The sequence below is a fragment of the Acanthopagrus latus genome, chromosome 13 (genome assembly GCF_904848185.1).
Source record: "Acanthopagrus latus isolate v.2019 chromosome 13, fAcaLat1.1, whole genome shotgun sequence".
NCBI classification, from domain to species: domain Eukaryota; kingdom Metazoa; phylum Chordata; class Actinopteri; order Spariformes; family Sparidae; genus Acanthopagrus; species Acanthopagrus latus.
The window spans coordinates 20,774,880-20,789,535 of record NC_051051.1 but is presented as its reverse complement, the minus strand read 5'-3'; the positions used below and the strand labels follow the sequence as shown (position 1 = coordinate 20,789,535).

At 38.6% G+C, this 14,656-nt stretch overlaps 2 protein-coding genes across 2 annotated transcripts; both read right to left on the bottom strand.

Moving 5' to 3' along the window:
• Positions 1-498: 498 nt before the first annotated feature.
• LOC119031946 (DELTA-sagatoxin-Srs1a-like) lies at positions 499-1,572 on the bottom strand. The gene is made up of 3 exons (XM_037120774.1): positions 1,485-1,572; positions 1,164-1,307; positions 499-1,081 (listed from the first exon to the last, which is right to left on the bottom strand). The coding sequence occupies exons 2-3, from the start codon at positions 1,253-1,255 to the stop codon at positions 667-669; spliced, it is 507 nt and encodes a 168-aa protein (XP_036976669.1). The 5' UTR covers positions 1,256-1,307; positions 1,485-1,572; the 3' UTR covers positions 499-666.
• Positions 1,573-5,909: 4,337 nt separating this feature from the next.
• Positions 5,910-12,908, bottom strand: slc35f2 (solute carrier family 35 member F2). Its single transcript, XM_037120773.1, has 9 exons — positions 12,754-12,908; positions 11,952-12,057; positions 10,652-10,824; positions 10,311-10,438; positions 9,549-9,708; positions 9,151-9,307; positions 7,994-8,046; positions 7,726-7,880; positions 5,910-6,603 (listed from the first exon to the last, which is right to left on the bottom strand). Exons 2-9 carry the CDS (start codon positions 12,038-12,040, stop codon positions 6,409-6,411), a joined length of 1,110 nt encoding a protein of 369 aa, XP_036976668.1. The 5' UTR covers positions 12,041-12,057; positions 12,754-12,908; the 3' UTR covers positions 5,910-6,408.
• Between the last annotated feature and the right edge of the window lie 1,748 nt (positions 12,909-14,656).

The following is a 14,656-nucleotide window of genomic DNA, read 5'->3' as shown; positions in this document are numbered from 1 at the left end:
CAAGTGAATTTCCCCAATGTGGGATAAATACAAGTCTAAAGTCTAATAGCCTTTGCCTTCATTTTCACCTGATTCTCTCAGAGGGTACACAAGTGTCTTTGTCTGTCTCCACTGGTCTTGGAGCAAACATTAACAATGCTGTGCAGGTTGATCTTGCCCAGAAACACTACAGATGCCTGCAAAGGACAAAACTCACATCAAAACTGACTTGAAAGATTCACTGAATGTTTGAGACTTAAACTGAAGTGATAACACAGTTTACATCATCACATAAAGTGGGACAGAAATAATTACAGCTGAAATCACAGCACATGCTCTAATGCAATTAGTGCACATCCTATAAAACAGAAGCAGTGGAGTGATACTGTAAAGTAATGCAGACATCCTCAACCTTTATGGTAACATAACAGGTCCAGTAATTTAATGGTAAGTAGGCGGTAATAACCAAGCCACATATTGAAATTGCATTTAAAATTGTCCCCAAGTAATAACAATAACTACTTCAAAATGTACTGAAAAAGATCCAAAGATTATTTAGCTCGAATATTCTACTAGTCATCGGCATGTTGAAAAAGTTTTAGAGGAGTATTTATTGGAAATGCACAAATTGTGCAGTTGGGAGACTGCAGGAGTAGCTACATGTTATCACCCGTCAGTTCTCTTACTTCAGTTGTCTCTCACTTCTAAGGTCAGGATAGGTTGCCAGGAGTTCGCCATCGATGCTATGATGGCAACTGGACCACTCTTGTGATGAATTTTGTTGCCTGCTGGCTGTCTGGTTAACATGTCGTCTTTGGTGTAGTACAACTGGTAATAAAGATCCTGATTACACGCTTTGCTCTCATCAAAGACTCCCACTGCGTACAAGTTGGAGTATAGGTTGTAATCAAAGGGCACAGAGAACATGACAGCCATACTTCCAGCAGTCTGTCCTGTAGATTTGTTGCAGAGATCATATGTGAAGGCACCAACAGCTCCACAAGCAGTGCCGCCAGTCTTGGAGAACAGAGCCTTCCCAGATGAAGATGGCTCAATCTGAAGTGGCAAAGGTGAGGCACAGAACCCACTGAAGATGTAAACACTAGAAAAAGCAGAAAAGTATTAATGCATTTTGTGTATGGAAAATGTATCTCAGTGAAAGAAAGGGGGGAAAATGCAGTTACCTGACATCACGGAGGGTGTAGTGAGAGCTTTTATTTGTGATCTCAATGGTGCACTGACGGTGCCCTGGAGGCATTGAACTTCCTGTACCCATAGCACTGGCAAGTTTGTCCTCACTCCAGTCAAGGGTCTAAGGATGTTGTTCACTGTACAGATTGTGAAGCCCATCAAGGCAATGTGAGTATATATGTGCAGTATATCAATAAAACTGATTTGATTTAATGATTGCAAAGGCTGATGCAACTAATCTAAAATACCTTAAACAGTTCCGAGAGAAACAGCCTGAAACAGTCAACTGTCCACATGTTGAGACGAACATTTACCTCAGCTGATGAATAATGTGTCCAGCTCCAGTCAGGAAACTCAGTGCAGAGAAGTCTAGCGTTTCAGCGGCTGAAAGGCAAATGTTGGATTGCTCTCTTAGCTCTGTGTATTTATTATTGCTGCAGCCGGACTGTACTGTCATTTCACAAGCATGAGCTGTCTCCAATTTCACCGCCAGGAATTTGGCAGTATGTCCTACCAGATTTAGAGAGGCAGTCAGGCAGCCTGAAAGTGAAACTAATGCATCCACAGAACTGACAGCATCAGCTGCTGTGCTCATCACATTTGCCAACTTTTTACCTTAGAGATTATTAATGAACATTTTAAGGTACCTTAATCTGTATTTAATTTTAATCTGTGTGAGCATGCGTGCGTGTGTGTGCATTCCAGAGTATGTCGAACAGGTGTTTGTTTATAAATCTAGCAAATAAGCTACTCCATATATAACAGGTTAACAGGTATAACACATGTAAGCATTTTTCTGTTTATCTTTCTGCCGTCTCAGTTTCTTATTACAACAGTTTATGTGTGTGTGTATAAGGGGGTCAGGGTTTTCTTGGAGGACGACACATTCACCTATTCTCCTTTGCTTAAGAAGCGGCGTCCGCTTTCTCCTGTGTGTACGCAACATTTATCAATGAAGCCCCAGGCCCATTAATGAATCTGGAGTAAGTCAGAACGTATGTGTTTAGTCACCAATAAAATGTTAGAATATGTTAAGGTTTATTACACATTTCTCCCACAGATACTTCCACTGTCCATGCACCCAGACGCTGATAAAACAGCATGATTGTTGAACTGAAGTAATTGTGAAAAACCAGAGCTGTCTCCTGCGTTTATGACCCTGGTCATATATGTGTTGCAGCTAATCTTCCTCTCTTCACCTCGGATCATTTAGGTGTGTTTGAAGCAAAGTGGAAAACAGATTGGGCCTTCTGATTAGTCCTCTCATAGTCTGGACTGGACCAGAGAAACCACAGCAGCTTTCTTAAACCCCCAGCTGATGAGCCTCCTCACTCTTTTCTCCTTCCCTGAATTGGACAGTTTGGTGTGGTGAAGAGCTTGTGAAGTGTATTCTGTATTTTGTGAATAATAGCCTGTAAATAGATAGTGGTAGCAGATAGGAGAGAAAGCCTTTTTATTCACCTTTACCTTTTTTCTCCTGTTTATTGATCAGGTGAGTTGTTTGTCAATAAGTACATTTTAATTTCTTTGATAGGGAAGTTTAGGGCTGATTAGCACTTTTGTTGTTTTGGGCACTGATTGCCCTTAAAGCCAAATAAACTGCTAATTTTGAACCTGGAGTGGGTCTCTCTCTCTCTCTCTCTCTCTCTCTCTCTCTCTCTCTCTCTCTCTCTCTCTCTCTCTCTCGATGGATGGCTGGATGGATAGATGGATGGGGAGAGATATACATCTATTTATCTCTATCTCTAGATATCTCTATCTCTATATATCTATCTCTCTATATACTGTAGATAGAGAGATATAGATCTATCTATATTGAGATAGATAGAGATATAGAGATATAGAGATACAGAGATATAGATAGAGATATAGAGATACAGAGATATAGATAGAGATACAGAGATAGATAGAGATACAGAGATATAGATAGAAATACAGAGATATAGATATAGAGATAGAGATATAGAGATAGAGATATAGAGATAGAGATACAGACATATAGATAGAGAGATAGAGATATAGATATAGATAGATATAGAGATATAGATATAGATATAGGGAGACATATATATAGAGAGAGATATATAGATCTATCTATTTATCTCTATCTCTATATGTCTATGTACCTATCTCTGCCTCTAGATAGATCTATTTCTCTCTCTATATATATATATATATATATCTATATCTCTACATATATATTTCTATCTATCTAGAACAAGATATAAAAAAGAGCCTTCTTAGTGTTTTAAAAATAGTGATTTTGCCTTAAAAATTGTTTTGGTTTAACCAATCAGGACTTTTATAAATGTTTACAACTTAGGCATTATGTACAGAAAAAAATGAATAGAGAAGAGTGGCAAACAACCAAATGGGGTATTCTGAAGATTTTTCTACTCAGTTTTAGGTCGGACCCTGGTCGTGGAAATATATCAAAGATATACAAGGTGTTACAAGAGTTAGTGGGGGCGGACACTGCATACATAAAGGAGAAATGGGAGAAAGAGAGTAGTATAACAATACACCCGGAGACATGGGAAAAAATACTTGTACAACAATGGAAAAGTACCTCTTCAGTCTCTTGGAGAGAATTTGGGTGGAAAAACACAGTTCGATTTTTTAGAGCTCCAGCTCAAATGATCTCTCAAAATACATCATGTTGGAGACTCTGTGGCAACAACAAGGCAACTCATTTCCACATGTTCTGGGACTGCCCTACAATTTCAAAATATTGGCAAGACATCAAGACTATCATGGAAAAAGTCTTGAGAGTAGTGATCCCCCTAGAGTTTAAGACCATATATTTGGGGACAAGACCAGACACTGTAAAGGGGTTGGAGAATAAATACATGTATAATATTCTTCTACTTGCTAGTAAGAAAGCAATTACAAGGAGATGGCTGACAAAAGATCCACCAAGGACTTGATCAAGGTGGTCCAAGATATTTACGACATGGAGAAGCTAACATTCATTCTTAGACTTGAAAAAGACAAGTTTGAGAGTCTATGGAAAACCTGGACAAACTACATTAAGGATCACTTGGAAAATAATGGGTAAAAATAAAAAATAAATAAATCTCGAACTCCACTCACAGTTGTTTTTGTGTTTTTTGTTTGTTTTCTGGTATTTGTTTTCTTTTCTTATGTTTTTTTTTCTTTATGCCTTTTCATATTTGCACAAAATGTGTACTGACATTATAATTAATATGTCCGTAGATTGATACCTTTGTTATTTTACTTATATATCATTATTTAAAATTGGAACAGGAAGGGGTCATCCCCAAAGTGTTCCCACAAAGTTGGGAGCATGGAACTGTCCAACATCTCTTGGTATGCTGAAGCATTCCGAGTTCCTTTCCTTGGAAGTAAGGGGCCAAGCCCAGCTGCTGAAAAACAACCCCACACCATAATCCCGCCTTCACCAAACTTTACACTTGGCACAATGCAGTCAGACAAGAACCGTTCTCCTGGCAACCACTGAACCCAGACTCGTCCATCTGATTGCCAGATGGAGAAGTGTGATTCATTACTCCAGACGACGTGTCTCCACTGCTCCAGTGTATTTAACACCACTGCATCTGACACTGGCATTGCACTTGCTGATGTATGGCTTGGATGCAGCTACTCGGCGATAGAAACCCATTCTATGAAGCTCTCTACGCACTGATCTTGAGCTAATCTGAGAGCCACATGAAGTTTGGAGGTCTGTAGTGATTAACTCTGCAGAAAGTTGGTGACCCCTGCGCACTATGCGCCTCAGTCTTAAAGCTGAGGTGTCTTCCTGCCATGTGGCCTAATTGTTTCCATTACAATGACTTTTAAGTAAGAATGTATATATGCCTTTCTCTTCTTTCTGTTTGTCAGGTATACAAAAGTGCAATATGTATTTTTGTTTTTGTTTTTTTGTTTTTTTTTCTCATGTTCTTTTAAATTAATAAAAAGTTTAATATCAAAAAAAATAAAAATAGTGATTTTGATGCTAACGTAAACATGCCCCGTGCAATCCCATTGAAAATGAATGATCTGAAAATGAAAACACAGTCAATCTTAAAAGTGCCTCTTTTGTCATAATTATGCTTTTACATTAAGGTTTGACTCATATACATTCAAAAAAAAAAAACCTAGGTTGCATTTTGGCAAGAGTATCACTTTAAATAGAAGCTGTCTCCAATGACATTTTCAAGAAATTGTCAGGCTTCCCAGCAGCTTGAAACTAAAAGTGAAACTACTGAATCCACAGGACTGACCGCGTCAGCTGCTGTGGTCAGAATGGAGCCAAAATGTTTGCCTTTTGAGAATGTTGGCTGTGCAACAACACCACAGGCATCACTTACGCCGGGGGCACTGGGGACTTTAGGGACTTGCACATAGACCTGTTTTATTTTAAGATGTCTATGAGGTGTTCGTTCAACCAAAGAGACATTTCCTCTCTTAACTTCTCACATGGTATAATGTGAATAATGTTGGGGCTCAAATAAATTATTATATCTAATAATTTACAATCAAAGAAATGAATACTAATTTGTGTACCAAAGCATAGACTTGACAAGTGATGAAGCAAGTGGGAGGTTAATTAATCCTATCTGTTGTAAGCTTGTTAGTCATGCTATTAACAGTCATATTATTCTTACATATTGGACCTTTATGCAGCACTGTGGCAGGGTGCATTGTACTTATTTATGTAAAAGAATAAAACGCAGTTAAAGTGCAAAGTTAGTGAGAAATGATGTAGAACCAAAGCAATATAAAATTAATTTAATAGTAAAAAAGTAAAACTGCTTCATGTTAACATGATTGACATTTGGCAATACAAGGCAAAGAAAGGCGTGAGATTTACAGAGTATCTGTCTTATTACCAAATAAACTGACAGCAACAACTGATAAAATAAACTTTGTGATTGGCCTGTGTTGGAAAAAAATTCAATACAAAGACATGATTCAGTGGTCAAAGGGGATTGCTGTTTTGCAACAGACTGACAAGTAACTGGTGAGTTTTCATACAAAATAAATAGTTCTAATGGTGCATTTTCTGTGCTTAACACAACAGGACAAGTGCAGTGACAGATATTTGATGACGTAACAAATAGGAATTATCAAACTGTTAATCGCCACGGCAAGTCATACAAGTGCATTTCTAAATACTTAATCAATAAAAACTTTTTAAGTACAAGAAAATGTGTACTTGTGCAACAACAAAACCTCTGACAACAGAGAAGTTCTCTCTTCAGTCAGTTTCAGTCACAGTGAGACGACGGCGGTCTCTCTGTCTGCTGTCAGCAGGTGGTCTGAAGAGCTCTCAGCGGTGCGCTCGCCAGACGCTTCAGCTGGGTCGTCCTCACCAGAGTCCGGTAAAGCAGAGTATGTTGGAACGGCGTTAAACATGACGAAACCCAATGTGATGACGACAAACGAGATGATGTACAGGGTGGAAAACTGAGGAGGAGACACGAGACAGAGATGTTGGGAACATTTTCAGGAAGAGAAATTGTGTCAAGTTTTCTAACAATGGACAGTGTACAGTGTGTTTTGGATGGACTGCTTTTCATTCCTTTGGGATCTTTCTGGATTAAAGTCATGGTTAAAATTAGAGCTGCAACAATCAGTTGATTGAAAAAAAAATACATAATTACCAACTATTTTGATAATTGCCAATTTCAGTCATTATTCAAACTAAAATGTCAAACATTTGCTGGTTCCAGCTTCTTAAATGGGAAGATTTGCTGCTTTTCTTTGTCATTTATGACAGTGAATGAAGAGTCTTTTGGTTTTGGATTATTGGTTAAACAAAAGAAGCATTCTGAAGACGTCATTCTTGTCTCTGGGAAATTGTGATGAGCATTTTTCTTTTTCTTTTGTTTTTAGACAACACAATAATGTTGTAATAATAATAACAATAATAATAATAATAATAATAATAATAATAATAATCAGCAGATTCATTGATAATCAAGATAATAGTTGCTGCCAGGCCATCATGCCAAATTTTTTCCCCTACAGCAAAGACAGAAAAAATCACGATAGAAAACAAAACATTTTCACTAATCTGAAACACAGGCCAAGTAAACAGAGCAGGCATTTAGTTACAGTGGGCCCACTTAGCATCTCTCTAACTGGGGTGGTTAGCTGGCTCTCCCCCCTCTGAAACCACTGCTAATGGCATATACACTGTCCTTTCACAACAAAGACTAGACTAGAAAAAGCCCAAGATGGCATCCTTAAATGTCTAGTTTTGTTCACAAGCCAAAGATATTCAGTTACTGTCACAGAGGAGGAAAGATAGCAGAACATCATCACATTTAAGAAGCAGGAGTCACAATTTGCGATCACACCGGTTCAATTGATTTAATAGTTGACAACTAATCTTACTCAGCACCTTCACCAACTATCACTTATATCACTACCTGCTGCTGAAAATGAATTCAAGAACATTTTTGTTTTTTTTCAAACTTCTTATCTCCAGGATTGTTTTAAGAACGCATTTCCTCTGTAACGAATATTACATAACATTTGCAGTTTCCATGGCAACAAAAGGATTAAACACCATGATGAGCTCACCATGTATTTGAAGAGGAAGATGCCACAGAAGAGGCTGAAGAGGTCAGCGGTGAGCAGAGAGAGGTTGACCGCAGTGGCACTGGTCATCTTCACCACCACAGGCATGAAGCTGTACAGCGCAAACATACACAGGACGTAGACTGCAAACAGCATGGCTGCAGAACATGAGGAATGGAAGAAATTGCAATCAAATAAATATTGTTTATAATGTCTGTAATTATTCTTTTCCACTGATGTCATCAAATACTCAGAAAGAACTTGAACTTACAGATGTGAAAGTCCCACTTTATCGCTGCTACTGCACGAGTCTCCAGAACAGCTCTGCAATACCAGGCAAAACAGTTAGCATTTTGTTTTACACCAGAATTAAGGTAAAACAAATATTCAACCCTAACAAAAGGTACTGCTGCATGAAGTTCTGTTCATGTTGTAGTAGTGGTGTATTTGGGTAGTTTGATCAATAGAGACACTATCCAGTTCAGGTTCAGGTTTGTTGTACATTGATTGACTAACATGGAAACCTGTATAAATAAATAAATAGATAGATAGATAGATAGATAGTATTTGAATGTATGTACTGGAGATAAAACCTGAAAGGACTCTTTAGGTTAAGCAACATTTCGGCACCTAGGTTGTTGTCATTTTGACTTTCTGTCTACAGTTATTTATCTGGTAATACTGAATAAGACAGATGTGCCCTGCATGATGATGCCCAAGATATCTGCAAAAGACTACTAAGTTTTATTTTGCTCAATTAATCACAGCAACAAAAGAACTTCTCTTGAGAAAAGTGTTTTTACTCTTACTCAAACTGGATACCAGGACTGAAATATGTTAAGAACAATCAGTAAAGGACAGCCATATGTTGTTGCAGTATCCGGTTTTCCTCTTCCGAGGAAGAAGAGAAACAGGCATTTTTGGTGTGGTCATCAGGAGAGCAGTGCAAGAATAATGTAATATTTCCCCATAAATATGCAATTCATGTACAATTGGTTTCATACTACAGTTTCAGATATGCTAACATACTAAAACCTGCCATACTCTTAGTGTTAGGAATTTGGACGCAGCCAGTGGCTGAGTTTATAAAGCTATAAAGCTTTATAAAGGATAAAGCTCAGTTACAACAGCTTCTCCAACAGAAATGTTTATGAAGATGTTGATGTCTCATCGTTCATGTAGGTTAATGGGATCTGGCTTTCAGGGTATACAACATGGTACACAGCTTTTAGATACATTTGATGTTTAACACCAAATGTTTCCTCAGACATGCTGCCTCAGTCAACTTTGTATTTTGCATTGCTCTGACTCACAGTGACGTGTTACAGGGTTGATGTCTTGCTCTGTCTCTTCCTTTCTATACTAAGCTATGGGTACCAAAATCCGGCACAGAGTGATTCGACTGCAGTGGTGTATAGCGTAACTCACAGTTGTATGCCACTTATGACAGTCCCGAAGAGGCCCATCATGCCCAGGAAGTCGACTCGGCTCAAGTTCTTCACTGTGTATTCTTGGCACACGTTGGATACAGCATAGAGGATGGCGCTGAGCAGGACCAGCCCGTCTCCCAGCACCACATCACTGGCTGCACAGAGAGAGACAGAGGGGCAGTTACAGAAAGACACTGTAGGAGATAATGTTGATAACATTTTCTTACACCAAAATTGCATTATAGTCATTTTTGGTTATTGATAGACAGTTGATACAGTAAAAAATATTTTAATATTTTCATCAATTAGAAACTGCTCAACGAGTCAGTGCTATAAACTGTGTTAAGTTTCACAAACGTACAGATACAATATAAAAGGATTAAAGAGTCTCCTTACTGGATCCCTGGTCTCTTCCAGCCAGAATGTCAGCGCCCACCATGGCCCCCACCCCCAACAAACACAACATCACAGCTAGGAAGTGGACCAGCTTGTAGCGAGTCTTCAGAAAGAACCAAGAAAGAACCATCAGCACGGGGATCACAAAGCAGTCCAGCAGCTGAAACACACAGTAACAACACAATGATACACTGGCATTACATGTACTGACCGACTGTGAATAGCCATCTATTTGTGTATCGTATATATTTATTTATGGCCTCTAATTCAAACAGGTTATCTTCTTTAAACACGCGGCTTCCTGCTCACATCCTGGACAACGACAAAGAAATTAGTAAAGCAAACATTTGACTAAATATCTAGCTCACAGCTTCAGCTCCAAAGCAAAAGCTAAATATATAAACCGGAATAAATCAGTGATATACTAAAATACACACCAAATAATCATCATTTGAGCAAAAACCTGTGAATTTTTGGCATTTCTGTTCAAAGGGGAAAATCAGACGATTGTTTTCTTGATATGTGTTGATTATTTTCCTGTTAAAAAACGGCAGATATGACTGTTTTAATGCTAATATGTTATTAAAAACAGTGAGATTCTGGTCCTCATTTAATATGACAATGGTGTAGTTGCTGTATTTTGGCTGAGTGGGGCAGAGTTGAGTACGTTGTTTAGCTTGACATGTTTTTGTGATTATGTCTTGATAAAGAGGTACTGAAAGAGTTTTTACTTTTGTTAAGATAATGGTATTTGGCACTTACCTGAATACTTGTCAGGGTGGTAAACTGGTAGGCCTTTACAACTGCATAGTTTGCCTCGACATCTGCCATTCCCATCACCAAATATTTCCACCACTTGGTTTTTAAAATCTGAAGGATGTTCCTGTCACCTGTGGAAACCAAAAAGGTTAACGTCAGAGTCGAAAAAATTCAAAGCCACTCTGAGACATTCTTTGATTCATTTTATGACAAATTGCCATGAAATTCATACCAGTTATAATATCAATTTACTATTGTGATGTGTAAGATGTTGCTCCTGGTAATGAACCCTCTGAGAATTGCTTCCATCAACTCTAGTTTCTGATTCTGATTCTGATTCTGACCTTTGCGGGTGCAGAGAATGGTCGTGTAGACGAGCAGCAGCAGGGCGTAGTTCAGGAAGCTCTGCAGCATGGGCGTCTCCACCCCAGCGTTGGCCAGGTACTGACAGCTCACTGCGGTCCCACAGATCAGCAGGGACAACACCTGCCCCATGACGATGGTCTTCAGCAGGCGCCTGGAGAGTTAGCAAGAGCATCATGTGTCAATGAGATGCAATCAGACACAACAGCGCCCCCTGTTGACTCTTAAAAGGTGCTGAGCCTGATTTACAAGTCAATCTACTGTATTTTTCAGTGTTTATGAGCTCTCTATAATGACTCAAAGTCACAGGCATCTTCACACAGTCCTACAGACATGGAGGAGCTTTCAGTAGACCCAGGCTGTTCGGGAGTTTGTTGCCTTAACCCTATGAAAACAGACCTCCAACGGGCAGCCTTCAAGTGGCCACAGGAGATCATTGTTTACATGATTAAAGCATAACACCGAGAGCATTAATTATTTTTGCACCAGAAAGCCAAGAGTCTGTACTGCCTTGTCACATTTTATAAATGTTTATTATTTTAGTTATGTGCAGTGCAAAACGTCACAAGGTGGTGCCAGTGAGTGGTAGAAAAGATAGGACCAAGATAGGCACTGGGAAAATATTTCTGTAGTAGATTAAAAAATAATAATAATAATAATAATAATAAAAATGCCTTTGTACTTAAAGTATGTCTCAAAAGCTAACATATGTACATAGTTGTAGTTGTGGAGTGTAACAGAGTATTTTGTTTCTGCATTTAGAATCCTTTCGGATCGATATGATTTGTGTTTTTATTTCATAAAATGTGCTGAAAAATGTTTTTATATCCTTTTGAATTCATGACCTAATTGCATTACTTTTATCATCTATCCATGCCTTACTGACCTACTTAACCTTTTAGCTAAGGCTTTAAGTATTTTAGGGATATGAAGCATCATATGAAGTTAATCTGAGAAAGCAAACATATCAATGTAGACAATGGCAGGACACATTTCTATTTGAGTTCAATTAACATAACAGAAATGTAATAAATACAGGGTGTGTGTGTGTGTGTGTGTGTTGGGGGGGGGGTGAATCTGCCTTTGTCAGCAGACATCTCTACTTGCCAGATTGGGAAACATCACACGTGTTGATACTCACTGACACTTATGCAGCTGAATCAAATTCAGTCACGATTAACTGCATTCTTCACACCTGTGTTTCCCCTCCTGTGACCTATCAAAATGTCCTCTGCTAAATTGTCGACCTGTCTTCTTCTAAACAGCCGGATCAGTGCTCACCATGTGAAGACGTCCCTCAGGTTGTAACTGTACAAACCACAGGCAACCCTCCATTTCCCACACAGTCTCTCCTCCTCATGTCCTTCCATGTCTTTGACAGCTAAACCTAAAGAGAAAGAGAAAGAAAAAAAAATACAGATGAAAACCCTGGGAAGAAATTAAAGACTTAGTGTCTTTCATGCTTACTGTCTTCATCAGACTATCCAAGCAGAACATGGTATTAAATCGCCACAGGAATGTGATGCGTCTCAAGAGACTCATAGTATGATTCTCACCAGAATCATGGTCCCCAGGTTCTACCTGATTTGCCATTCAGTTCTGTCTTCGCAACATTTCGGGCCAAAAATGTTTTAGGTTTTAAGTATATGAAGTGATATGAAGCGAGACCTCAAGCAAACTTCACCACTCATGTGGTTTATTCAGCATACATTACAACACTATACTTCCTAGCTGTCTCGCTCACAGAACAGGTTTACATTAGAGGCATTGACGCCTCGGGGTGAAAAGGTGAGCAGGTTTTGGGAATATTCAACTATGATAAGCCACACTAGGGACATCATATATATCCCGAATTTGAATGGAGAGTATATTAATTCACATTACGGGTTTAAATACATTTAGACACGCATGTACGACTGGCAAGACAGAAAAAACTGAAGTGTCACTTCTCAAATGCAGTTTGGTGTCCGCGCGGTTGACAGCGCCATTCACTGGGGCTACCTTAAACTACAACAGCTAAATACAACGTAACCTCACTACAAATATTATTCTACTGAATTAGAAATAACAGATGTGTACATACGTGTTCTTCGTCAGTCATGGCAGGCTTGGGGAAACTCTCCAGGTATGATGAACCTCTCTCTGTCAGAGCAGCACCACATTACAGTACACGCGGATCAACTTCCCACCCTGAGTGAATCAACCTAGCTTCGTGTTATCTAGGGCCGCCCACTGTGGTCTGATTGGTCACATTAAAGCTGGGTGACGTCCGCACGGTGCAGTCAAACTTGCTCTGGTGCTGATGAGAATCTAGACAGATTCTACCCCCCAACAGAGGAACGATGTAAAGGTTTAAGTTCCTGTACATAGTGATTGGAAATGTGTTTGTAGTGAGGTCAAAATGTACATAATATTCCCTCTGAAATGGAAACGGAATGGTTCCTTCTCTCATGATGTCCTCTTGATTTCATTGTTGTAGAATATTTAATTCAGTCAGACCACATTTAGTCCAAAACCTGACATAAAAATATAATATATCAATATTATTTTCAACTTTCACTGGGTTACATTTTTCTACCAACATCAGTCTACTGAAAGCCTGATAACATGGGGTGCATCATTCTATGCTGTAATATACACAGTGTGTTATAGACATACTATAAGCTGAGGCTGAAATTTAAAAAAAAAAATAAGAAAAACCTTTGTCAAAACGTATGCAATATTAATTAATACAGCGAAAAATTATCCAAAAGTGAAAGTTAAAAAAACACAATATGTATCAACAGTTGCATGAGGGTGCAAATTGTGATATCGATACTGCCAGGCTACTTCAGGGTCCAAGTAGTTCTTCTCCACCAACCAAGTAAATCTTATAATGAATTTGACAGTTAATGATTAGAACTATCCTACATCATTTAAAACGTAAGCAGGTCTGTCTCAAAACCTTCTGTGGAATCTTCAAGAAGCTGTTAATGGAGATATATTTGCTCATTGTCAGGTTCATGATTTTATTTTGGGTTTCTACTAGAAAAGGTTAACATGTTTTAAGTCTCAAAAACACATCAGTTTTCTCATACTGTATATAATTTCCACCTCTGTCTGAGAGGCTCTGTTTGAGCTCCTGTCCCTTTAAGGCCCTTCCTTCCTGAATACCCAGTCTGCTCTGATTGGTCCATTCAAACATGCCTGACCCAGCACCACTAACAGCAACAGAGCAGCTGTGCTGAAACAATTCTTAATTGTCCATAGGTAAGGAAAGGTAGTGTGATGTCAAGAAGCCAAAGGACTAAAGGCGGGAAAACTGACGAGGCATTTCAGGAGCAGTGATGTCTGTGGGATAGAACAACTTCTGTTGGTGCAGACTTTGGCTTTTTGTTTTTTATCAAAACTGCCCTTTTTGTCTTTAAATGAAGGTTAAAATCTTTGTTGCTTGTGTGAGAAAACATTTGACCGAGATAGTCAGACAGAGAAAGAATGATAACAAACATCAAACTGACTGTTAGACATTGTAACTGTCCTTGAAGCAGCATACATGTTATTTTCTCTCCTGCAGTTTTACTCCTCATTTCTCTCTTTGGCCTGTTCACCACAACCTTGACTTATTTGCAGCCTGAAATATCAGAGTGTATTTTGGCTGACAGTGATATATTTATATTTATGCATATTTTGTTCCAACAATCAGGATCTGACTATTTCAAAGGTTAAGACAATTAAAATGAGTTATTGTTTCAGGTTTTTTTTTTTTGTTTTGTTTTGTTTTTTGGTTTAGGCTGAAAGTCTTCTGAAACAGGAAAACAGAAAAATAACTGGTGAAGCTTATGCAGTTTCTGTTTGGAGTTATGGAGGAAGTTTTCAGATCCTTTGCTGGGATAAAATACTCCATTACCACTACAAGTCATGCTTTCAAAATGTTTTACTTGCTTGTAAAGTACAGAAGTAAATGTAGCCTACTTAAAGTGTCAACAAAATTAAAAAAAAAAAAAAAA